This window comes from Bacillus rossius, chromosome 14 (genome assembly GCF_032445375.1).
Source record: "Bacillus rossius redtenbacheri isolate Brsri chromosome 14, Brsri_v3, whole genome shotgun sequence".
Classification (NCBI taxonomy): Eukaryota; Metazoa; Arthropoda; class Insecta; order Phasmatodea; family Bacillidae; genus Bacillus; species Bacillus rossius.
This window is the reverse complement of record NC_086341.1, coordinates 30166248-30192825: the sequence shown is the minus strand read 5'-3', so window position 1 is coordinate 30192825 and position 26578 is coordinate 30166248. Positions and strand designations below refer to the sequence as shown.

The window sequence follows — 26578 nt, the reverse complement described above, 5'->3', positions numbered from 1 at the left end:
CATGATTTGTCACGTGTCTAGCACTGTTTGTTTTGTATAAACTCTGAGATCAAATCAGTGAAATCGTGAAACTTTAAAAAATTGTATTTTTTTATTTACATGGTATTTCAACAAATAAAAACACTTTTATTAAAGTATTTGGATGGTCATTAAGTACTTTAAAGTTTACGATTTTATTGGTTTGTATCGTGATTCATTTATCATTTATTTAATAAGCAATCGAAAGTACTAGATAGTATGGTTATTATTATTATATATATAAAGCCTTTCAGAACGCTCTTACTTTTTCGTTAAATTAATCTATGAAAAAATGTTTTTCACCAGTAATATTGTTTTATTAAAATAATTGGGGCATAATATTTAAAACCAAATATATTGGTTAACTACAGTAATTTATGATATTAATTTTGATTGACTTTAAAATGTAAATTTCTTTAAAGTAAATCAAAATGGCGAATTTAAAATTTGTTATGTTTTGATCTTAGTTCGATACATTTGTGCGAAATGTCACAATTTTTATATACTAAATTTTCTAGTTCAAACCTGGCATTAAACGTGTGTTTCGTCGCAATGAAAGTTCTAATGGGGCGCTTACAGTGTCATAGCAGCTCTCACCACGCATCACGACGATAAGACTGCAAGCCATTCGCGTGGAAATTGTGCCTTGCGCGCTAGCTGTTCATTACGTACTATTCACGAACTACCAACCATTTATTTGGCGTCACTACTCTAAAATCTGTGGATGTACGAACAAAGCACTCCATTACTCGGTCCCCCCACCCTTTTTTCACCCCAAGAAAGTTATATTGGCAACAAGTTAAATTTTGGTGCACACTCATTTGCTTAAGTGCACCTAGCATGAGCCCCTTAAATTATATTTCCTCACTTCAGTTCCCTTCAAGTGCACATACTTACTTGCATGTGAATTTTCTTTTAGGGGAGTAGTTTCTTAAAGTTTTAGCTACCATAATTTTGTATTTTTGAAGTGATTAAAACTGAATAAAACATCTTAGGCCAATAGGTCATAAATTGTTTTATTAATTTTAATTTGTTTGGATACTTTTTTTAAGAACTTTAAAGGCTAATTTATTCCTCAAGCCTAGTAATAAATTGAGAGCATTAAATCGTGTGGTTCTCAATTTTAATTTAACAGTTTGTAACTATCCTTTGTCGTACAAAAACTTTAATTTTCAGTATATTATTCATTAGTAAATTTATTTATTTTTTTTCAAAAACCGTGAATAATCAGTTTTCTGCAATTTTTGGAAACCAAAAAATTTTATTCCTCTATAAAATACTTCCAACATAGTTTTTTACAAAATACTAGCGGACCCAACCGACGTTGTTCTGTTCAAACGTTTTAAATTCGAAAATTTACAGGAAATTTCCCTGAATCTAATCGCAGCGTCATCTGCCGGGTCGAACTAAAATTACTATAATTACTATAAGATACTATAAATGTTATAATGTTATAATTTATTTTACAAACATATATTTTTATTTTCAAAGAGACATCAATACGTCATAAGTTGCATAGAATAAAATGAGAACTAACAATTTAAAATTGTAGGTTAAGTTGATTGTTATTGAATGCACGTCTATACATAATTAAAAGTAATGAAAAATCGTGTTAAATACTTAATTTGGTAAATATTTACTTGGGCGGTATTTCCGAAAAAAAAATTTAAAAATCCGAAAATACCTTTATTTTATGCTCTTCAACTTCCTCTTTTCATTAAAAGTGGCGGAGGTAAGAAATTCCAAATACTTTAAGAGATATCAAATTTTTAAATTTCATCATATGTAGTTGAGCGGTATTTGCGAAAATAAATGTTAAAAATCCGAAAATACCTTTATTTTATGCTCTTCAACTTCCTCTTTTCATTAAAAGCGGCGGAGATAAGAAATTCCAAATACTTTAGGAGATATCGAATTTTTTAATTTTGCAATACAAGACCTGTGGAACCATTCGAGCGGCGCCATTTTTGTTATCATGCCGTGTGTTCGTGAATACGTGAATCGTGAATGCGTAATTAATAAAATGGTTGATTAGGTCAGGTCAGTTACATTATTAATACTTTCAAACTAAGCCGACATTAAAAATTATTTTGTGAATTAATTTTAATGGCTGTTTAGTTTTAAAATATTTATAATGTAACTGACCTGACCAAACAAACCCGGACAGAGGGTGAACAGTAAACTAAAATGGTCGATTAGGTCAGGTCAGTTACATTATAAATACTTTCAAACTAAGGTGATATTAAAAATAATGTGAATTAATTTTAATTATTCTTTAGTTTTAAATTATTTATAATGTAACTGACCTTACCTAACAAACCCGTAACAAAGGATGTACAGCAACAACTCACGTAATTTTTTTTGTTACTTATTACTTGCGCAACAATATCAAAATAACAAGTAAGACTTTAAAATTATAAACGTTAAAAACTCACCTAAGTTGGAGGCGGTAATTAAACACCGTTTTAAACAATAATTGAACTAAATAATCACGTATTAGTTCATTTGAATTCTGGCCTATCACGAACAATCACGTGAAATCATTATCCAATAAAAAAATAGATACTCGTACGTAAACAAGAAACAATGGTGCACGCACGCCACAGGAATGCGCTGGTTTTGTGCTGAAATTTAGAAATTCGATATCTCCTAAAGTATTTGAAATTTCTAATCTCCGCCACTTTTAATGAAAAGAGGAATTTGAAGAGCATATAATAAAGGTATTTTCGGATTTTTAACATTTTTTTTCGCAAATACCGCTCAACTACATATGAAGAAATTTAAAAATTCGATATCTCCTAAAGTGTTTGGAATTTCTAATCTCCGCCGATTTTAATGAAAAGAGGAAGTTGAAGAGCATAAAATAAAGGTATTTTCGGATTTTTAACATTTTTTTTCGGAAATACCGCCCAAGTAAATATTTACCCTTACTTTGTTACGCACCTTAAATATTTTGCACAATGTATATTTTTTATTACTGTTTAATATGTAGAATAAAATGTGAACTGACGATTTAAATTTGGAGGTTAAGTTGATTGGTATTGAATTCACATGTATACATAATTAAAATCACGAAAAATCATGTAAAATACTCACTTCAATACTGCACCTCACAAATTTGCACCTATATTTTTAATTACACTTTAAAATGTTATTTCAATAAATAATAATATAATAATCTCAATAACCAATTTTATTTTAATTTTAATGTAATAACAACAATTCATAAAATCCATCCAAAGATTAACAACAACACATAAATAAATACACAACACACACATATATATGTAATGTAAACCTAAACCATTCAAAGATCAACAACAATTTATAAATAAAAAATTAATTAAATAAACATTTTCCAGTAGACCAAATTGTGAATCTAAACCATCCTCGAATCCCCGTGAACTCACACAAAGAATTTCATCAAAATCGGTCCAGCCGTCTAGGAGGAGTTCAGTGACATACACACGCACACAAGAAATATATATATAAAGACTAGATAATGCCCGGCATGCGTTGCATTGCCTCAATCAATTTTTTTTTTAATTTTTTAAACGTATACTAAGCATCTCTCTTTATCTCTCTAATTCTCTATCTCTCTATGTATATCTCTATAACTCTCTCTATATTTCTATTTATATCTCTATCTCTCTATATATCTTTCTAGCGGACCCGACAGACATTGTCCTTCCCAAATGTACTTTTTGTGAGATATGGATATGGCGGTAAGTATTTCTACGCTGGACATTTTGTATCTTCTTATTATACATACCCCTCCTCTTGGGCACGCCACTGCCTTTACCAAAAACCTTTCCCATGGTTACGCAGAAGGCAACAACAATGCAAAAGCCCGTTGCCATGGAGGCTAATTATCAACAATGCTTAGTTTTTTTGCTTTTAAAGCGTGTATTTTTAGTTTTTCTTAACTCAGAATCGAGATAAAATATCCAATTGTGAATCTAAGCCATCCTCGAATCCCCGTGAACTCACACACAAAATTTCATCAAAATCGCGTACAGACAGACAGAAAAAGTACTGTTTTATTATAGTAAGATAGATGCTGAAAAATCAGCATGCATAGCCCCACACCTAAAACTATACGTATCTTTTGCCCACGACTTTTTCCGCATGGAATTTTGTATTATCTTGCACCATTTAGAAATTTAAACATTATAACATAACAGTTGATACAGTTGTAGTAGTTTTCTTATGTTCACAAATGATAATTTTTCTCACCTCTATTTAAGTCTTTGCAATAAAATTATGTTACTACCTAAATTTTGAGTAAATATGTTTCTACTTTCAAATTTAATGACGGGAAGACACTTCATAAAATGTCTTTGTAAACCACATTTACTGTTTTTTCCGTCTTGAGCTAGAATGTAAAGATTGTCTGCATTACTGACCCGCGAGCAAGCTACATACATTTCAGAGAGAGAGAGAGTGAGAGAAAGACGCCTATTGAATGTCTATCTAACTAATTTTTTTATGAGAGCATATTTTCATTAAATAAATCATGAAATCATTCAACGATAAAAGCTGTTTATTTAATTAAGCGGACGGGTTCGCTCCAAGGAGAAAATTGACGCGGCGAGACCTCGTGGACATAGAGAAATGACACACACTCACTATTTGTGTGGCTATGAAACATGATTTTTTTCTGCAATTTAAATTGTAATATACAAAAAGGGTATTGAAAATTGAAACAAATATGGCGACACTATAAACTGTCAGGATCTTTATTTTTTTCTTACTCTCTACTTAGTTCCTTACAATAGCAAAACTTAATGGCTTCTAATAATGCGTTGCAATTTTTGCTTTTAAAGCGTGTTTTTTTAGTTTTTACTAACTCAGAATCGAGATAAAATATCCAATTGTGAATCTAAACCATCCTCACTATTTGTGTGGCTATGAAACATGATTTTTTTTCTGCAATTTAAATTGTAATATACAAAAAGGGTATTGAAAATTGAAACAAATATGGCGACACTATAAACTGTCAGGATCTTTATTATTTTCTTACTCTCTACTTAGTTCCTTACAATAGCAAAACTTAATGGCTTCTAATAATGCGTTGCAATTTTTGCTTTTAAAGCGTGTTTTTTTTTAGTTTTTCTTAACTCAGAATCGAGATAAAATATCCAATTGTGAATCTAAACCATCCTCACTATTTGTGTGGCTATCAAACATGATTTTATTTCTGCAATTTAAATTGTAATATACAAAAAGGGGTATTGAAAATTGAAACAAATATGGCGACACTATAAACTGTCAGAATCTTTATTTTTTTCTTACTCTACTTAGTTCCTTACAATAGCAAAACTTAATGTAGAGGTGGGTCGAAAAGTATCAACCTGATACTTTGGCACTGATACGCGCCTGTATCAGGAACGGCAAACGAGTACACTTGAAAAGTATCAGAGAGTTTAGTATCAGTTCAGAATTCAGCTGGAACAACACCACGGCCAATGAGCGCAGTACGCGATCGCAGATGACGGTCACTTGGGCGGAGCTTGTGAAAGGGGAGGGAGCAGGAACGACGAATAAGGGATAAAGAAGGGAAAGAATGTAGGGGAGGAAGCGCAGGGGAAGGCGTTGAAGCCTTGAAGGAGAGGCGCAAAGCGATATTGTTACAAGCAGGGCTGCCACTCATGGGTTTTTCCACCCAGATCTGGGTTTTTCCAATGGTGTTTGGGTTTCTGGGTTTTTAAATAATGAATTCCAACAATTCTAGGTTTTTTATAATTTTAATTATTTTTATACCTAAAACAATAATAAAGGTAGTAGCTACTGTATCTGTTGCAATATATGTTTGATAAATGCAAACAAGTCTATGTGTTTCACACACAAAAATACATATAAACACAAAACTAGTTTTCAAGAAGCTAAGTCGAATATTAAATTAGACACATTCTTCAAAGAGGCTTGCAGAACACAAAACCAATGCAACAATTAACCTTCAAACCAATCTTGTAGAATCAGACTCTGAATAAAGACTAACGTACATGATGCAGTTTTATAAAAACAATTACCGGTTTAAAGGATGCAGTGATGGTGTTTGTTTTGTCATGTATATATTTGTAGGTTTTTTTATGATATGTACTGGTCCAAGAATTACTTATACAGCCATTTTGCTGCAGTGTAATTTTCTTGTATTGGTTGTATTTAACCGTTTTCAGTCTTGTAAGGTAATTAATTGTTTTATATTAAAACCAGTTATGTTTATATTTTTGAATTAGTACGCAAACATTTTCAACGATAGCATTTTAGACGCATCTGGGTTTTTTACCCATGAGTCTGGGTTTTTTTGTAGGTTATCTAGGTTTTTCATGAATATCAGAGTGGCAGCCCTGGTTACAAGTCGTTTTGTTTATTGTCCTACTTCAAAGTACGCTCAGTGCGCAGTGCGTGCACCGTCTCGTTCAATAATAAAACTAATGAAATTTTAATATTAAAAAGTACATTAATACAAGATATAATATTTATATTTGTGCACCTAACAGCTATGAAAATGCAAATAAATTCTCAGTTGACACTAATAACAGATGTAATCTACATATGGACTTTCTTTTTTCGAAAACAATTAGTAACTAGTGTTTTCATACATTAAAAGATTACGATTTTATCAAAAATTAAAAATAGAAAATACAGATAAGTACATTAGTGAGCATACTATATCAATAGACATTTGTGTTATGTACATCAGGCAGATAGCAGTGCCAATATCGATAAAAAAAACACTTTGCAAGTTCAGTCACTATTTAACAAATAAGTATTGCATTATTTTCTTAACTTACACGTTTGATGTTCGGGAACATCGGTCAGACACAATAAGTCAAGTTCAGTCACTATTTACAATATTTCTTATTGGCATTTAGAAAAACAAGTTTCTTGACTTTCTCGCTTGATGTTCGGGAACGTCGATCAGACACAATAATTCCAGTTTTTGAGAACAATCGTTCACATGGAACAGAGGTAGCAACTGTAGCAAACTTCTCTAGGACTACTCTCTTGAGATGTGGGTAGTTGTACGAGTGTCGACTCCACCATTTTAACGGATCTTCATGAAGTTCCAACAATGGTTCTTCAATGTATCGCTGTACTTCAACAATGGCTCTGGACTGATAAGTACCAGCAGGTTTAAATTCAGCTGCTTGTTTATGGAACCGATTCCAAAGTGAAAATTTTCTCTGGGTTTCCTGAGATTTGTTTGTCACTTTTGATACTAGACCTAAATGTGTTTCGGATTCAGATTCTTGTAATTTGTTTGCCAACAGATTTATAACCATCTTCTTTGCTTTCTCTGCTGTGTTATTGTTACTAAACCCAACACTTTTGTACCTAGGGTCAAGAAAGGTAGCAAGTAACAGTGTGTTACTGTTCTCTAAATCTCCTAGACGAGTACAAATGCCTTCGCTGATTACACATACTACTCTTTGAATTTCTGTTGGTAGTTCTGTTGTCATCATCTCTGCATAAATACTTTCAAGGCCTTTGGTTAGGATAATGACTGAAGATGCTGAGATGTAGTTTTCCCCGCTCATTATGTTAGTCACCTCTTCTAGTGGCTTGAGAACATCTTGTAGTTTCGCAGCTAACTTCCATTCTTCAGCAGTGGACATTGGAATATCTTTATTTATAAGAGCGAGTGCTGAACGTATTGGATTCTCTAGTTCTACGAACCTTTCCACCATGTAATATGTGGAATTCCACCTAGTAGCAACATCACTGATCAGTTTCTTGGGTTGATAGCCCATTTGTGTTTGAAGCTCCATTAATTTTTTTGTTGATGTTGCACTGAGTTTGAAATTCTGGACGATTGCCTTAATTTTCTGAATAAGGTCTCGCAATTTAAGCAACCCATCTTTAGCTATCAAGTTGATCGTGTGTGCATAACACCCGAAATGCCTCCATTTCAATTCGTCTTTTATAGCTTTCTGTATGTTCGCTGCATTGTCAGAAACACAGAGTAAAATTTTGTTTTCTAACCTCCATTCTTTTGCTACACGACTCAGTTCCTGGGCTAAGTGAGCACTGGTGTGAGACTCCGAAAATGAACAACAATCTAACACCAAAGAAATCAATCTGAAATTGCAGTCTATGAAATGACATGTCACTGCCATGAAACTTTCAGTATTTACAGAAGTCCAACAATCTGTTGTTAGTGTGACGGAATTAATTTCAGTGGTTGTTAATATTTCATGAATGCTATTGTACACAGTTTCATAAGCAGCTGGTAACAATGTGTTTGTTATAGTTTTCCTACTTGGCAATGTATACGAAGGATTTAGTGCATAAACAAATCCTCGAAACCCTTTGTCCTCAACAAATGAGAATGGTTGAAAATCTACAGTAAATAAATTTAACAGTTGGTCATTAATTTTCTTGTTAGCAGACACAGAAAGTTTTCTTACAACAAAATCACTTACTTTACAGTCACGCACATTGGTTCTTTCCAACACAGCTTGTTTGGAAACCGACGAACTGCTTGTAGAAGGAATTCCTATATCTGGACGAATCTTTTTTCGGCTGAGGAACGGTGTCGTATTTGCGATGTCTGGATCATCGCTCCTACTTCTGGACAGTGATAGTGATGTTAAACTATCTTGATTCTGATCAGGTAACTGTACAGTTGGATGTTTACGTTTCAAATGTTTCTTCAGATTAGTCGATGATGATTTATAACACAGTTTTTGTTTACACAAATTACAATTAGCAAACTCATTATTTTCCGTGAAAAAATTCCACACAAATGAAGTATTTTTCGTGCACTTATCCATTCCTTATTTCACTATAAATATACTAACTAAAAAGCATGACAGCCCGCAACAATGTACATGGTGATACACGGCCAGGACGAACTGCAGTGAATGTTGAACTGATTGATACTGGCTGTATCAGGCGGGCATGAGAGTAACAGAGGTAGAGAATTACCGGGCGTGATAAATAATGTATCAGATTCTCCTTCCGGTCGCACGGTCTGCGTACGCGGAGCTTTGTTGCCTCCTGGGACCGTCTGATACAGAAGTATCAGAGACTTGTACCTAGGTACATTACTGTATCAGTATCAGGTTGGGACTGATACCGAAAATTGCTGTAACAACCCACCTCTAACTTAATGGCTTCTAATAATGCGTTGCAATTTTTGCTTTTAAAGCGTGTTTTTTTTTAGTTTTTCTTCACTCAGAATCGAGATAAAATATCCAATTGTGAATCTAAACCATCCTCGAATCCCCGTGAACTCACACACAAAATTTCATCAAAATCGGTCCAGCCGTTTAGGAGGAGTTCAGTGACATACACACGCAAACAAGAAATATATATATAAAGATATCTATAAACGATTGATTCGTGACTGAATAATACACTATTTCACTGTCATATTCATGCTAATTTTTAAATATGTAAATTAGGCTTCAAGTTTCTAAAAACCAAGAAACAAACAAATTAGTTTTATATAATAATTTATAAACCATCAACCACACAAAAATAATGAGCAGATAAGAAATTATTCAAGAAAAAATATTATGAGAAACTACACCCTTAACAGTGTGCATGTCTTTAATATTGTGTTTGTAAATTCCCTTTCTTCCTTTTGCTTGGTTGTACTAATGTAAAGCAAGCCAAGTGGATTTCGGGGGAGGGGGTGTCTAGGAAGGTGACTAAAACCCACTGACAAAATGCAGATAACAATAGATAATTTTCACTCACTCCCTTACAAAAATCTATCAAATAACATAATTACTACTATAAAAGTTTAAAACTAATGATAAGTAAACTTATCAAAAATAAATCGTGGAAAACTGTACAACTACAATATCATTATTTTACATAAGTAAAAATATTAGACTAAATCAAAGTTACTATAGCAAAATAAATCATAGTTTATGGATATCCTATTATAAACAAAATTATAAATTAATTTAAAATAATTGTAACAGTTTTTTCTATTAATCAAACCAATTCGGAAACAATAGGAAAATAATTTAAATCCACCCCTATACATACAAATTAAAGAAAAATAAATAAAATTCACTCTGATGAGTGTTGCGCTTGCAATACCCACAACTAATTTTTCAGTGAATATAACTCACTGTGCACAGATTCGTATTGAAACACCACTGATTTACTAACAATTCGTCGAAAGAATTTTCAGTCGCGACCGTATCTCTGATAACAATCAGTTATTCAGGCAGTACTTTTGGCAATTTATTTGGGCGTGCAAGTCGCATACCTTTTGACTTAGTCAGACTTTAATACGAAACTCGGACAGGAAATTTAACGTATAAATATTTCAATTATTCCCAACCATGATCAATAAATGTACGCAAATTGTGTTCAACTACATTTCTGGACGCGAATTACACGTAGTTTCCACACCCACCGCTAGAATTCGCTGCCGGAGCAGCTACTTCAATTATTATTGAATCATTTGATTAGCATAGAGAATTTTTAAATTATATAATGAAACGGCTCAGATAAAGGCGAAAAATATTAGAAAAAATACTAAAACCTAGGCTTAGGCCTGATTTTTGACAAGTAATTTTATTAAAATACTGCCTATCCTGTTAAAATTCATTCAACATCTAATGCTTTAAAGTTTCTCTTTGTCTTTGTGAACTTTAATGTGCGCCATCCCTCACAGATGACAACACCGTGGTTACACATTTCCGTTCCATGCAACTTCCGTCGCAGTCACGAAATTGCTCTACCAAATGCTGTATACCGAGAGCTTTAATGTTACACAAAAAAAAAACATGTAGGTAAACTGTTTGGTGGGTAAAGGGGGGGGGGGGTGAGGGAGATGGTGGTTAAAACTGTGGTCATCGAAAACCAGTGCAGTGTTCGCGTGTACGCAACTGGCAGTTTTCAACGTGCTTTTCGTCAGACAGTACTCTATAACACTGTTAAGTGAAGTATGCCTACAACGAGTGTTTGTAAAGGAAGAAAGTTGAATTTTACAACAGCTGTATGTTTGGTTTTGCTTTTCATTGAACACTTTTGAAATCCTAAATTTCTGTCTGATTTCAGTATAGTGCGTCTGAATTCGACCGACAAACTTTGGCTGCAGATTTATCACGAAAAATAATAATAAATTGAAAAAATTATGTACACGACGAATTGTATAAAGTACTTCCCACGGCTGGAATACGTCATTGAGATTGGAAATAAACCAACTGTTTATAAAAAATAATGGAGAAATTTCTTAACTAGAATAGAAACACACTACAATCAAACAAAAGCTTGTCACTCTATGCAAAATTACTTCATTGAAATAAATGAGAGCAAAATGAGAGCAACACACTTTATTTCCCGTACAGCTTTGTGACCTTTTTAACACAAGACTTTGGAAGCTTTTTTTACCATAAGTCGTATACATGTTTTCTATTTATTTATTTTTATTATCAACCTTCAGCAGAAGTTTGTCATTCGAAATTAAGAGTCATCTCTTATAAAGCGTCCTTCCATTAAAATTCTATACAAACGTTTAAGTAAAGATAAAGCCCATGAATTGTAAGAGAAACCTTACAAACCAAACTTTATTAATTTTAAAGTACACACAGATTCGAGGAAAAACTAAAAATACACTGATAACTCATACTGAGAGTTTTTTTTAATGATATTCATATAGTCTTAATTATTGTTATGGATTCATTTATTTCTTAATATCTAAATTGTCATTAAATTATTTATGTTAAATATAATCATCTGTATACAAACGAAATAATTGTTATCCAAACAAATATCTTATACATATTAATTATTTTTTTAGTAATTTATTTACTAACGATTTGAGTGCCTACCAACTGTCAAAGCCTTTATGAGGCAGGAAAATAAAATGTAATAAAGTAATCCTTAACAAAGAATAACAAACATATACACAAACATAAAGCACAGAACAAGGACTAACGTAAGACAAATTAATCACAGGAATAAGACCCCAAGGAAAGTCAATAAAAATATGTATTTTTATTAATGTAATCAAGTTTACACTCAATATACAATTTAAAAAGTTTTGGAGTTTTATATACTGACCAAGCATTAGAGTTTATATTTTTTCATAGACGTTTTAGTTTTGCATATATTTTAAGCATGTGTTGCAATTACTTATACAGCGATCTGACACATCATTACTATTTACAAACTGGTGCTAGATAAACATGAGGCACACGGATACTTTATTTTATTATGTTATGTTATGTGGGCACGTATCTTGTTTAGTACGGTTGATTTCAGAAGTGTTCACATGAGCGCAATTAATGCACTTTTAGCGTGACTTAAATCACATGTGCAATTTGTTTGAATGTAATGGTCTTGGAATGTGTTTTTTTTTTTTTTAATGCTCACGAAACTCACAGGGCTACAGTAAGAAGGTGAGAATTTCACTCGTGGCATCAATTTACCTCAAAGTGAGCCTCATCACTATGTACAATTTATCTCAGCTTGACTATATTCAACTCAGCTTTAACTAAAACCATGTAAATATTTAATTGCATACATTGTATTTAACTGGTTTTGAGGTTGATGCAGTTGTTACACTGTAGCACACTTTTTTATTTCGAAAACTTTAATGCAAAAATTTGAAATGCTAGTATAAATTTTTTTATTTGCTATATCTGAGTGTTTAAGTAAAGCTTTCTTTGAGGTTCCAATACCAGAGTCACGCCTGAGAATTTAGATGAAGTCACTCACTATTTGATGTAGGACACTTTCCCAATGCGTCAAAGAAAGGAAGGCTGGGTAAGTATACTGGGTTCCTGGGATAGCTTTTCATACTTATATCAGTAGGTCTTCATTTAAAGTAAGATAAATAAATGTAAAATGTAGGATTAAATTTTTTCTACATTGCAGTTATATTTTATTTGTTCTATAGTGATTATCCGGCCTGGCTAGCATTAGCATGACACGGCTGGCATCAACGTGCGTTGCCTGTACTTGTGACACCCGATAATGTGTAAAACCTCTTACTATTATCACAAATTATGAAATAGAATATATGTGGCTAAAAGAGAGAAATAATAAAACCTGATTTTAAACTACTTTATAGATAATTAGATTGAAACGTTGGAAATATTTTTTATGTAAAAATGTGAGAGAAATTAAGTTAATCAAAATGTAAAACACGCATTTTTAAATATTAGAATCGTTAAAAAAAATTGTAATAAATATAATTGTGAATAAAAAGTTTAAATGAGCTATCTCGTTTTAACTCTCTTCTTGTTTTGGTTTCTTGATTTAGTTTAAACTTTTTCTATCTATAAAGAAATTATTGTTTCAATAAACAGAATTTAAAATTATTAATAAAAACAATTTGATAATAAAATATAAGTGTTATTCTTGAAAGAATAAAATAAGAAATATTGTGACTGTAACGATCAAAATGTGATATTTTTTTTTTCATTCTGAATTCATGATGGAAAAAATATAAGCTTAATAAATTATACTTTAAATATATCTACATCTTTTTACCACAATGTTATAAAATAAATTCAGTTTTAAAGCTATTTTTCGTTTATGATATATTTTAAATTGAAACATGAAAATCGAAATTAGGAAATACCTGTCCACGTGATTATCAATGCCTATTAACTTAATGGTGTGCCTAACAAAAAAATTTATAAGTAGAGCGGAACAAATAATCATGATAATATTTTAATATAATTAATAATATTGATGACAATTATATGTTCGCTATATTGTTAACCAAATAATGAAAATAATAATATGATGTAAAAAGAAAATTATTTTGCAAGAAAGGTTTTCTACTGGATCTATCATACAAGAGAAAATTAATTTGAAATATAAATAAGTTAGTTTATTAAATAAAAACACCCATCCAGAAGGAAACAACAACAATTACAAGAAAATGTAGTAAAATACCATACCGTGATTTGAGTATAAATAATCAGTTAAAAACGGCGGGAAAAAGTTTTTTTTAGAGAAATACTGACTAAATGAAACATTGGTGTTTATAAAAAAAGGAAATTTAAAAAAAAATAATGCAGACAAGCGTTGAGAAACGTTTAGGATAAAGAGGAGAAGAAATGTAATAACAAACATAAACCGCCAGGAGGTAATTCAAAAGTCACCAACAGATAAAATAACTATTAGTAAAAAGTAATACTTGAGGTAAATAAAAACAGAAGTAATAATACCCATGGTAGAGAAAGGTATTTCGAAATGAAGAGGGTACTTGGAAGATTAAAAAAGAGGGTAAGTGAAAGTAAAATAGAACCCGAAAAAATATTCAGTAAATTAGGATTTACCTGAAATAACAATTTTTAAATGCATCCTCACTTTTTTGTTTACACATTTGGCACTCTTTTTCGCACTTTTATAGCTATTAAACTTGCATGGTCGCATTTGGCACTTAAATCTCTAACGAATATAAAGTACGGTGTCTTGCGTGTATTTGGCTGGATTGTAATATGGATTTATACTTTAAAAAAATATCTCAGTGTGTATAAAATTAATTATATTTATACATATACAGTAAAGTCTCGCATATCCGACATAAATGAGCCGGTAAAACGTCGGATAAACGGAAATACCGGATAATAGGAAGAAGTAAAGAAAAAGCGTCTAAAACGTTAAGCTACATTGTATCTTGGAACATAATACTTTGTACATACATTTGTAATAATTCACATTACGATCTTACATTTTAATCAAGTTCTACAAGTAAAACAAAACAATAGAAAAATTAATTGAAAAAATGAACTTACATTTACAGAATATTTTTCTGTAGCTACGAGTGCCACTTAAAGTTCATTCCGGTGAAGATTCAATGAAAATTTTTATTGTAGTCTGTTTTCCTGATGAGTGCCGTTTATTCGCTGCCAAATCTCACCATTTTTGCAGTATTATTTCGTCACTTCCTGTAGTTTCTTCCTGTTGCTCGATGTATTGAATTGCAGTCTCTAGAGCCTCAACTCCGTCGTTATGTGAAATTATGCGAAGCTCAACAGTCGGTGTTTGATCTTCAGCTCCATTTTCGTTGTCATCGCAGTTGACGAGAGCGACAATTTCTCCATCGGTATTTTAATGCTGATCATCTACCTCCACGCAACTTTAAATTTCTTGCAAAGATGCATCCTCACATCTAGGAATGCGCTGCACTAAAGTTAGAACGGTTTCTTCGGCTTTATCTGTGCCTTCTGTGTCCATACTTTCATCATTATGGAGCAGCTTTTCCATGATTTGGCCCTTACATCAGACTAGGCCCCTGAAACCCAATGAGCAACATTAACACGTTTCGATTTGTCAATTATGTCTCGCCCTTTATCGATTGCTTCTATCACTGTAGACAGTAGCTTTCTGCGGTAGTTATTTTTAATTGTTTCCAATATGTCCTGATACATAGGTTGACATATGCAGTAGCATTGGGAGGCGAAAACATCGCCTTAAAACCACCTTTTCGAAGCTTCTCTGCATTAGGTTGAGTTGGAGCATTATCTAACAGCAAAAAATTCTTTTCCTGGATATTTTTTTTTTCTTTCAAATACTTTTCTGTTGAAGGAATACATTTCTTAAAAAACTATCTTTTAAAATGTCAATGCTCAACCACGCGCTTTTCTGGCTGTAGTATTTTAACAGGAATAGTGTATTATGAATTTTTTTTAATTCTCTCGGATTTTTTTTTTTACTTTCCAATCATTACATGGTCCATTTTGAGGTTTCCTGTAGCATTGCTGAATGCTAAAATAGTCTATATTTCATTACAATGCGTGTAGCCAGGGGCTGCCGCTTCACTTCTGGCTGCAAGACTCTAAATTAAGCCCTGTCTCATCACCATTAAATATATTTTCACCCATTAGGTTTCAGTTTCAATAAATTCCTGAAATCTTATTTTCTGCATCTATATATTCAAAGTTCGATGACAGTTTTTCACCACAAACACTCAACTGGCGGATGGTGTAGCGTTTCTTTCATCAGTCGAGCCAACCGACACTTGCTGTGAAATCTATGTCCCCTTTATTGAATTCATTACGAAAATACAACGCCTTTTGCTGTAAAATAAGCTCTGAAATTGGCACACCTTTTTCACCCTGAACTGTGTAAACCAAACATACAAAGCTTTGCTAACTTTTTCAAAGTTTTTCTTTCTTTAAATGCGCTCTCTGTAACTCTTGATGCACACCATTTTTCTTTTTCTGATTGTTTTTTTTTTTTTTTCAGTCTCCTACTGTTACCCGTCCAATGCCGAAGTCGTCAGCTATCTTCTGCAATGTCTCTTCTTTGTCCAGTGTCCTGACTGCCTCAAGTTTATGTGCCATCGATAAAACTACTTTCTTCCTTTTCGTCGCCATACTTGTGTATATTATAAACTGTACTGCACTGAGTAGGTTATGAGTTATGAAGGAAGTGAAGTAGGGGGTGAAGAGAGAGGTAGGGCGTATGGCGTTGTGGAAGGAAGGGATGAATGCCATACACACATGCATGAGTCACGGGCTATAAATAGACTGCGTCCCTTCGCTTCGCCTGACGTCGGATAATACGGAATGTCGGATATGCGAAGATTGGATAAAAGAGTCTCCACTGTATGTCAAACGGTGGTTTAAATAATTCTTGCAATATTAATAACACAATAATGAGGCATTAAAAGAAAATTTGGAAACCTAAGAAACTATCTAAAATTGCCAATACAATGACGTGTCTAGATGTTTGAGTTCATGTATGCATATTTGTATTACATACACTCTACTTCTACTTAAAGAGCTCTAAAAATGTTACATCAAATGTGTAGGTAAAAAAATTGACACTGTTTGGATAAGTTTCAAGTTATTACCAGCAATTTGAAATTTTTTAAATATTTTCTAGCATAAAAAAATTGTTTTATATCAGTTATTAAAATGTTTTAATAGTAACTTTTTGATAATACTTGTTGAGCCTCTAAATTCAGATAGTTTTAGACATTTATTAGTATCTGAGGTATTAATTAACTCACTCGTTACTAACTTAAGTTTATATATTATTTAGTGCGGATAGTAGGTATGTATAAGTTTTATAGTATTGTAATATTTTATATATAATATATATACAACATTACAATTATACATAATAATATAATTGAAATTACAATTTTATTTAAACTTTATTGCAAAAATTGTGATAAAAAATAAGTTTTACATTACGAGATTATCAAAATTTATGTCTCCAGACCCAGAAGGAATTTTTCCAAAAGACAAAGAAATTTTACCAAAATACAAAGAGCATTCGACTATAAATTTACAGATACTTATTTTAAATAAATTGTTGAATGTTATAGTAACAAAACCCTTTTTTAATAAACGTTTGTCAAATCTAAAATTATTGGCAATGTTACTATGAAATTTTAAAATATTTGAATGAACTTTATATTTATATGTTACCTAACTAGTAAGAAGAATCATTCACAACATTTTAATAATTATTTTAACTGATATGTCGACATTACCTACGTTTATAATTGTTTCAATACATAATATTTACTGTTGACACTAAATGAGTAAATATATTTTCTCGCTATTATACACATAGCACAAACTATTCACAAAAATCTATAGAGAGTTTTATATTTAATGTATCATGTTGTGACTAGGCCTATGATATTAAAGATTAAATAAATCTAAATAAATAAATGTTTACTAATTTTAATGATATTGTTACAAGTGGGAAAAAACCCGGAAATGTTAACCCAGTTAATAATTTTCAGTTTTATTTAGGCCTATTAACAAATATTTACAGAATTAATTTAATTATAACAAATTGATTATCTGAATACTGTCCCGCCTCGTCACACTCACCTGATGACAGAGGGTAACAAGTGGATCTTTTGGTTCCAGAAGGTAAAACAATGATTTCGTCCAGACGTTAGTTTCTCTGTTTTTATTTTACTTTTGATTATTTGTCATAATATAGAGCTACGTCATGTGAGTTGATTAACAGAAAGTATATACAACATGGAATTGAGATTACATTAATACAAGAATGGGCCGGCCCCTATTAGAGAATTAACATAAGTAGATTTAAAAAAAATTAATTAAAGTTCGTAATAAGTAAACACATTAAATGATCATAGTGAGGTTCTTGATTTCAGATCGAAGAAACGTCGTGGTTAGATGCTAGTCCGAAAAAGGTTTAAAAAAATTGAAAGGCTGGCATTTTGTAGAATGTTGGATGTAGTGGGACAGCTGAAGAGATGTCAGAGGTTCTGGGTCATCTGCTCCAATGGAGACTGATCCGGTCCTTGGAAAAGTACCCGGGTTCGGTACTCGGTGCATTGGTCCAGCACTTGTACTGTGTTATTTGTTCCCTGTCTGTGAACAGATCCAAACACATATGTTTAGGACTGAATCACAGACAGTAGGTGGAATAGGCAGAAAATGCATTCTAGTTACGATGACAGGTGGGGGAGAGGTGGTGCTAAAAACTCTCCAAACAGGGTGATGTCTTCCAGGGCCTGCCCGACGGTTGACCAGGCGAGCGCGACGCGGATATTCCATGATTCTCAAAAAAAAATTATCTTCGATGACTTATACATGACTACATTAGCTAGATTTACGTGGACTGACTAACACCTAAACACTACTATGGTGTTAAACATCCCTTGTCTAATATGATCACCTCTTAAGAGAACAACACGACGAGGCGTCCGATGATGTCTGGTTCTATGCAGTCAGTCCTGAATCGCGGCACGCAATGAAGTAAGTTAGGGATGGCCGTGACTCGTAATCAAAAGCGTCGTTAACGAAAGAAAGTGGGGAGGCTTCGGCTTTTGAACCGAAAGGTTCCGAACATTACTGAGGTGCTTGTCGAGGAAGGCAGACTTCGATATCTCGAAGTTGGGGGTACTGCCCGATGTCAGCATGACCTACTGAGGTGTGGCTGAACTGAGTAGAGATCGACTCGCGCGGGTCAGCTGGTAGCAGCATTGAGGCTTATGGGACAGACTAAGCCAGTGCTCAGGTGGCCTAAGAAATAACTACGTGAACTGGTTACTGCGGGAGACGCCAGAGGGCAGGCCTTTCCGCGGGCGTTCAAACTCCCAGGGGAAGTGATTCGCAAAACTACCGCTAAATGGCATAAGAATGTACATTTGGGACTAGAGTGGTGGCCTTGGGGAGAGGCCGACCCTGGCCGGGGTTAGTGGCCAGTCAAAGACCCGGGTTGGTGTTCCCAGGAAAACTTGGAGAGGGGGGAGGGGTTAAAACTGCGATAACAGTGGAAAAGATGGTCTACTAGACCCTGAGGCGTGACTATACTTTGGCGAAGATGCCAAGGAGTGCTCGCGTCAGGCGAGGTCTAGGAACTGGCCGGTCCTAAGAGTTTGCAGGGCCTAGCAGTCTCGTCACGAATCGGGGGCTAATTACAGGAGACGTCCGTGCGCCAAGGAGGTAATAAAATGATCGCCCTGCTGGGTCATTGAATAGTAGGCACAATCAGATCTAGAGCTGGGAAAACTTGGGGAGACGAGTCTGACAAAGGTTGGATGGGAGTCTACAGGAGGAGGAACAAGTTTAAGTTCTTGCAGCAGAGGAAGGATTGGAGACATTATTTATGTTGAGAAAAAAAATTCAAATTTAAAATTGTGCCGAAAATACTAGTTGGCGGCACAATACCAATCCCTACACTCGGCGCCCGCTATCTTTCGCCAAGGAGACACTCACCCTCTTCACTTCTCTGCCCGAGGATTCAATGGTATCGCCACCAGCTTCACACACACACACACACACATCCACCGCAGATCGGCGTACGTATTTTATACACCTGCGAAGTCCCACCCTGACAAAGGTCTCGTAATCCTCGGAAGTGTCGCGTCATCATGATTCCTGACTTAACATTTTAAACTGCGAGATAAATGGCACTCTAGTTACGTCACTTCACGTGACGGTGTTCTCGGGACGCGCAGAATGTGCCGGACCAGACAATAAGGCGCCACCCCAAGACTCCGAGTAAAAGAGTTTAGGTTTTCATAAAGCAGCCCGCTAATGAAGTCAATGTACATGTAAACGAGGGGAAGGAGTGGGACGGGCATTTACCTGGGTCGCAACGTCGTTTCCCCTGAGATAATCACGACTAGCACGACGCTCCAGCCATCTCTGGCCGCCTCGTAACAATATTTTTAATAGGTTATTTAATATCTCGTTTCGTATCACTGAAGACTGATCTGTATAATCTGTCGAAAAGTGAACAACATATTGAAAATGTAGCCACTGTGTGCTCGCTCGACCTCCGTAGCCTCGGAGTAGAGCGCCAGGCTTGGGATCCGCAAAACTAGGGTTAACGCTACCTGTCCTGCGAGATGGAATTTTTTCAAACAAATGCAAGGGGTTATGTTTGCCTGGGATATTCCACGTAATCGAAAATCCTTGGCAAGATTGCTTCCACATGAAAGTGCGTCATTTTTCGTAGTGGTGCGTTAACCAATGGATGGGAATTCCTCCTGGGGATTCTGGAGTTTTGGAAAAAGTTTTCATAAAAGTAATAAATGTTAAAAATACATTTCAAAAATAATTATTTTTCTGAAGTAAGGCAAGAAAGAATCAAATTTAATGATAAATAGTTTTGTATTTATTTTAGACTAACATAAAAACATACTCATACACGACAAGTTTCGACAGGTACCAAAGTATGTTTAAATTATTTATTAAACAAAGCACAGCATATCAATTATACATAATATATTATATTCACATTTGTGTTTTCTTTGTAATGAGAACCTTAATTGCTAGTGTTTTGTTGTTATCATAGCCCGCAAATAAATGATATAATTTCATACACCACACGCCAGAAATATTTTCCTTATTTAAAAAAATATTAAGAAACATTACAACATTGTGAACATTTGTATACAAAATATTTATGATTACAGCAAAGTATTTTCAGCATCACACAAATTTATATTCTGTCACAGCTAAAATAAATAACATACTAAAAAAATTTAAAATTTGGCACCATATGTTTTACAACAAGGATGAGTCCTAATTAGGTACTCATGATTCATGCATATACTACCAAATAGTTTCTAAAGAGGGCGATGTGTGTTTGTCCTAGTAGCGACAGGATAGGACCGTGAAACTCAATCAATCCTAGTCAATTGACTCTTTTTTACGCCGTAAAGTGCAGTACATATGATGTACTGTGTGTTGCTGATTAGTATTTGAAAATGTTAAGGTACCACGGCAAATCCTTTGTAAATTTTAGACCACTTTAGAAGCAGTTCACCAATCCATTCTGCATGATTAAAACCTCATATTTTACATGCTAAAACGCTATAAGACACTGTGGGAAGTAAGCTGTGTGTGAGTGCGAATTGTGCTAAGAACGCAGTCCTAGCAAAGTGAAGGGTTCAATTACGACTGTGCCATCGTTATTTCAGTTTTCTATGTTTTCCCAGTAATCATTCGAAACATATCCTGGGATTGAGAGGAGGTGGTCAATTGCAAATGAAAATATGTGCAGTGGCAACATGTTATAAAATTTGTATAGGGGTCAAATAATTTCAGCATAATAAGAGAGTTAAACTTAAACTAATTCAAAAAAAATTTTGAAAACCAATTTGTAATTTTATTTAGTTTTCTTTTATAGACATAATTATTATGAATTATGGCATAGTTATTACCAAGTTAAGTAAAATCATAGAATCTTTTGAAAGAATTAGGTGATGAGAAAATTAAAGACTATGTTTCCAGGTTGTTTCAAAACATTCAGGGATTGTATAAAATCTGTAATAGAGTATATGTATTAATAATTCGTAATAACCTCTGACGAAAGTTATATTCACATGTTTATATGTCTATAAATAGTCCATAAGGCAATAGGGAATTTATGAATTTTTTCATTACATATTCGGGAATGCTGAATGTAATAAATATTTTATTTGGTTTAGAGTGTCATAGAAGTGACAACTCTTTGTCCCTTACATGTCACTAACTAAAAATATAGGTATAACCCCTTAATAGGTGATTAAATGGTAGCAAATGCATGTCCTGCACTTGACAGCTGGTAACTCCTTACCCCTATCCATCCTCCCCAATTTTTTGGGGAACAAATACTGCCCCATGTGTGATGGTGGAATTGCCGAATACAGAAGTTTTATATAGTCGTACTCCTTTAAAATGTTTTAAATCCTCACGGTGCGTGATCTGACCGCAGGACCCTCCAGTTCTTCCGAAGAGGACCGCCTCCGTGACTTCACGGAGCAGCCGCCGCAGCAGCGATCCGCGGACAGCCAGGGGCCCTACCCGCCCGACCTGCTCCCCTTCCCACCGCACGACGTGGACGACCCCTCCGCCGGCACCGAGGTCTCCCCTCTGCTGGCGCGCCGCTCGCCGTCGGCTGGCAGGCAGCCGCGCGTGGTCAGCTGGGGCAGTGGCTCCGCCTTCGACAACCTCGGGCCGCGCACCACGGCCAATGGCAGCTCGACGCTGTCGCTCGACAAGGTGGAGGGGGAGGACAGCCTCGTGCGGCTGGCGGCGGCTGGCGGGGGGACCGCCGTGGTGCTGGCGAGCCGCAGGGCGAGGCTGGCGCACCGCAACAGCTGGTCGCCGGCGGACGACGTGCCGCTGCGACTCGGCACGGCCAGGCGGGCTGCCTACGTGGCGAGGGAGCTGGCGGGCCCCAGGTCCGGCCAGAACTGACATTCCCTCGTACCTCGCTGCGGCGACACTTCCATTTAGATGTGCTATGTCTGATTCTGTTCGATTGATCACTTATCCAGATCTCGTCAAGTTTGTCGCCAAAAGGATTTTGTTGCACATGTATACAACACTTATAAAAAATAGCTTAAAATGTTATGGAATAAACAAGCATAGACCATTTTCAAAGAAGAACGTGATGAGATAAGTAAAGACTGTGTTTCCAAGTTAATGTTTCAAAAATTTCAGGGATTTTAGAGAAAATGACCAGCATCTTTTCGTGAATACCTCCATCGAATGTTGCCTCCAAATTAGTGTTATAATATCAATTTAGCGGGAAATGGCAATTGTATGGGGACCAAGTGTACCTACCATTTTTTTCGTTGTATAGTGTACTTTTATTATTTATGACACTACCTTACAAACATGAATAACTTTATTATTAGATAATATTCGAATTTTAAAGTCAATTTCTTACCTAGACGCATGTGGAAATGTACCTTACTGCTTGTGACAGTGTTACATCATCGTCAATGGTATCCCAAGTGTGACAAAGCTACTTGCTACATTAAGCATATGGCATAATTTAGCGGTCATTGTCTTAACTATCTTTGTTTTGCAAGTTGAGTCACGTCGTAGAAGGAACGTGTACCGATGTTTCTCTCTACATTGCAGCAGGCTACATCAGGGTATAGAATCAACCACCTCTACGCTGAAGAAGTACTATACATCCTAACGCTGTAATGTAACTCAAGCTCAAGACAGGTAGTTTATTTTTTATGTTTTCATTGTGTATCCTGTGTGTTGATTAAATTTAGAATTTAAAAAATATTTCATTCCACATTGAAAGGCTCACATTCTTTCGTGTATATCTTTGTATAAACAACTGAGGGCTGGGATTCTATATCACAGATAGCTGTTGGTCATATTGCCTATAATCCCTGAGTATTTGTAACAAAGCTCCGACAGCCTCTTTTAAATCGAGGCTATTGAATGAGTTTGTTTTCAGTGCCTTACTATCATGTGTATGTAAATTGTAATTTATGTACATAAATAAAATATTTCTCTGCAGTCGTATTTTATTCAACTGAAAAGCAATTTTTAAACTATGCCTGACTTAACACTTAGCATAATCCAAGATGTCAGTTTCTCAAATGAAATGAGAGAGCATGGTGAGAATCAAATTCCTGGATCATGTGGTGCATAATCCAAGATGATGGTGGATAATCATAATCTAAAATGGCGGAAGTGATTTCAAGATTGCAGAGGCTACACCATCCAAAATGGTGTAACATCAGATGTCAAAGGACACAAATCTGAAAACTGTCTTGTGTGTCCTTGTAGAAAGCAAATTTAACCCCATAATTGTGTGTTCTTACTACCATTCCCTTTCCACTAAATTTAATCTTCCAAATATATGAATTTCTTGGTGCACTTAAAATTACTTAACCTCCCATAATATTAATTTTTATTATTTGTGAGTTCCAGTATCGTCCTAAATTTCTGTAACCAATTCTTTAATTTCCTATTAATATATTTTATTAATGTTAGCTTATTACTATGTGTTTCCTATTTTTCATTAGCCATTTATTCCATGTAAATCTGGCAGTTATTTTATGTCTCAATTTTCATTAAACTGTTAATGTTTTACCTTAGAAGAATGAAAATTATTCTAGTATTTATATACTTACCAACCTGTTGTAAATTGAATTATTAGTTTACAAATATTTCCAAATTGATCGCAATTGTATTAAATTTCGGTTGATAAATACTTTATTTTACATTATTATTATATCATTTTTCATTATGTGATCCTTGAAATTTTTATTAATTTTAAAGTTTTTTACATATTTTATGACAACAGAACAGTTGGGATTGGCTCCACAATTTAAATTAATATCAGTAGTGTATAACATGTTTCGTGTGCATTCCATTTCACCACAATGATTAAGAATTTATTGATTTAAAGCCACTCTTAATGCATAAAGTTCACTCAATTGGATTATATAATCATGACAGATAAATCTTGCAAACATATTTTCTGTTAATGTTTATTTTCAAATGTATAATTCAATTGCTAGCATGTACAAAATTTCCAAACTCTTTTTTCAGGCAGTGTCAATTTTTGCATGTTAAAGTTAATCATTTGACAAAGATAAACATGAAAGGTTGTAGACAGCAGTTGGAAGACTATCGTTATATTTTTTTTATCAAAATATAGCACATCGAACCCCTTCAAGAAGGATGCATGAAAGGATATGAGGGGCACGTCCTTTCTCGAAAAGCTGTAATGATCCTTGTTAATCTTCAGATAGTCAGCAGAAACTGCTTATATAACTTTTATGGTGCCCAGCTTAAAGATAATTTAGGTTAAATAAGGTATTCGGAAACTTCAGTATCATTTGTTATTCAATATTGACGTGTTGTCTGCCAGTGATTTCGGATCATTGCAATCGGGGCTCTTTTAGGTAACTGTGTTCCCAGGAGAAATTGTTTCTGTCTTCAGCCAACAGTGTACCAGCGCTTTCAAATGGCGAGGTAAGTCATGTCCAGCTTTATTTACGTTCATACAGACTGAAAATATTCTGCCATTTAAAATGTGTGTTGGTGACGTCAGCCCCGGGTGTTGATAGGGTGGAGCAGGGCAGCGACTAGTGCGCATGCGCGCTGATCGCCCACAGGGCAAAGTAATCTCGAGCCAAGAGCGAGCGGAATAGATACTACGCTGCAGTGGAAGAAAAACTGACGGACGGATGAACGAATGGAGACGTTCAGGGACGTGTTTCGGTGGTTGTTTTACTGCTGGATGAGGAAAGCCAACCCCTTGAAAATTGATCTATCCGAAGTGCCATTCGAATGCTTGTTCGGTTGAAACCCGACGAATGAGTTTCCGGTTTGATTCTCAATCTTTCACATAAAAAATTTTCGTATGAGCTTCTAAGTTCTATAAAACCTGTTTGTAGCATCGCAGGACACGTAATTTAAATATTCTGTAAAATGACAAACTGGTGCTTGTTAAAATCAGTTTCGCCCATAAGTATTACACAGTCATCGTGTGTCATGTAAATATGGCAAAATATTTAAAAAGATGTTAATATATATATCTAACAGAAGAGGTTTTGGAATTTTTCGAATGTCTGGAAAAAGAAATTCCAGTTCCGGGAAGATATATTTTCAATTTTGCAGATCCGTTTGATTATTTTTTTTCAAGCGCCATTGTTAGATACATTTTTTTGTATCCTTATGAACAACATTGTACAAGTTCAAAAAACGTGTCTTCATTTTTGTTTTCTATATTTATACATTTTTTTTATGAAATCAAAAATTAAAAGTTTTCTGATTTGGGAGAAAAATTTACATTTTAAGTCCCGTATCCATCTCAAACACATTACATCCGCCTACAATAAACAAACAAACATGGTATATCCTGCGAGACACCGATCAAAAGACATTTGAAAAGAGATAGGGAGCTTTTTCACAAGCATTCTGAGCAGTTAATCCGAGAAAATGTTGTGCAGTGTAGCCATATCTCAGCTGAGAGAAAACAGGCTATAAGCTGGCAATTACACGAAAGGCGTTCAAGAAGTACGAGAGGGGGAGAGACTGCCAGCTAAATGGGAGTAGACCTCTTTCGAGGGAGGACTCTAAATTCGGCCCGTATTTTTCGAGGATACAGCCGACCACGAATTTACTCTACTTTTACAAAATATTCCTTTGTAAATCGTTTGTAATACAATTAATATATTGTAAATGTGTACTAAACATGGCAATGATTATTTTTTCATATATGAATCACGTTTTTCAAGATAATACCGATTGTTTCTTACGAAAATTAATTTGTAATTTTATATTTTAATAAATGTTTCATTCAGGCACAATTTTTTTCACCGAGTGAAAAAAATATAATCGAATATTTAATAGTTTTACTTTATTTTGATTTT

General features: G+C 34.4%; 1 protein-coding gene across 1 annotated transcript in view; it reads left to right on the top strand.

Moving 5' to 3' along the window:
• LOC134539040 (leucine-rich repeat-containing protein 24-like) overlaps positions 1-23643 on the top strand; it is a 63012-nt gene extending 39369 nt beyond the window's left edge. Inside the window, exon 3 of the mRNA XM_063380726.1 lies at positions 22156-23643. Coding sequence (XP_063236796.1) covers positions 22156-22640 — 485 coding nt within the window. The 3' untranslated portion in view covers positions 22641-23643. The remainder of the gene's footprint in view (positions 1-22155) is intronic.
• The last annotated feature ends 2935 nt before the right edge of the window (positions 23644-26578 follow it).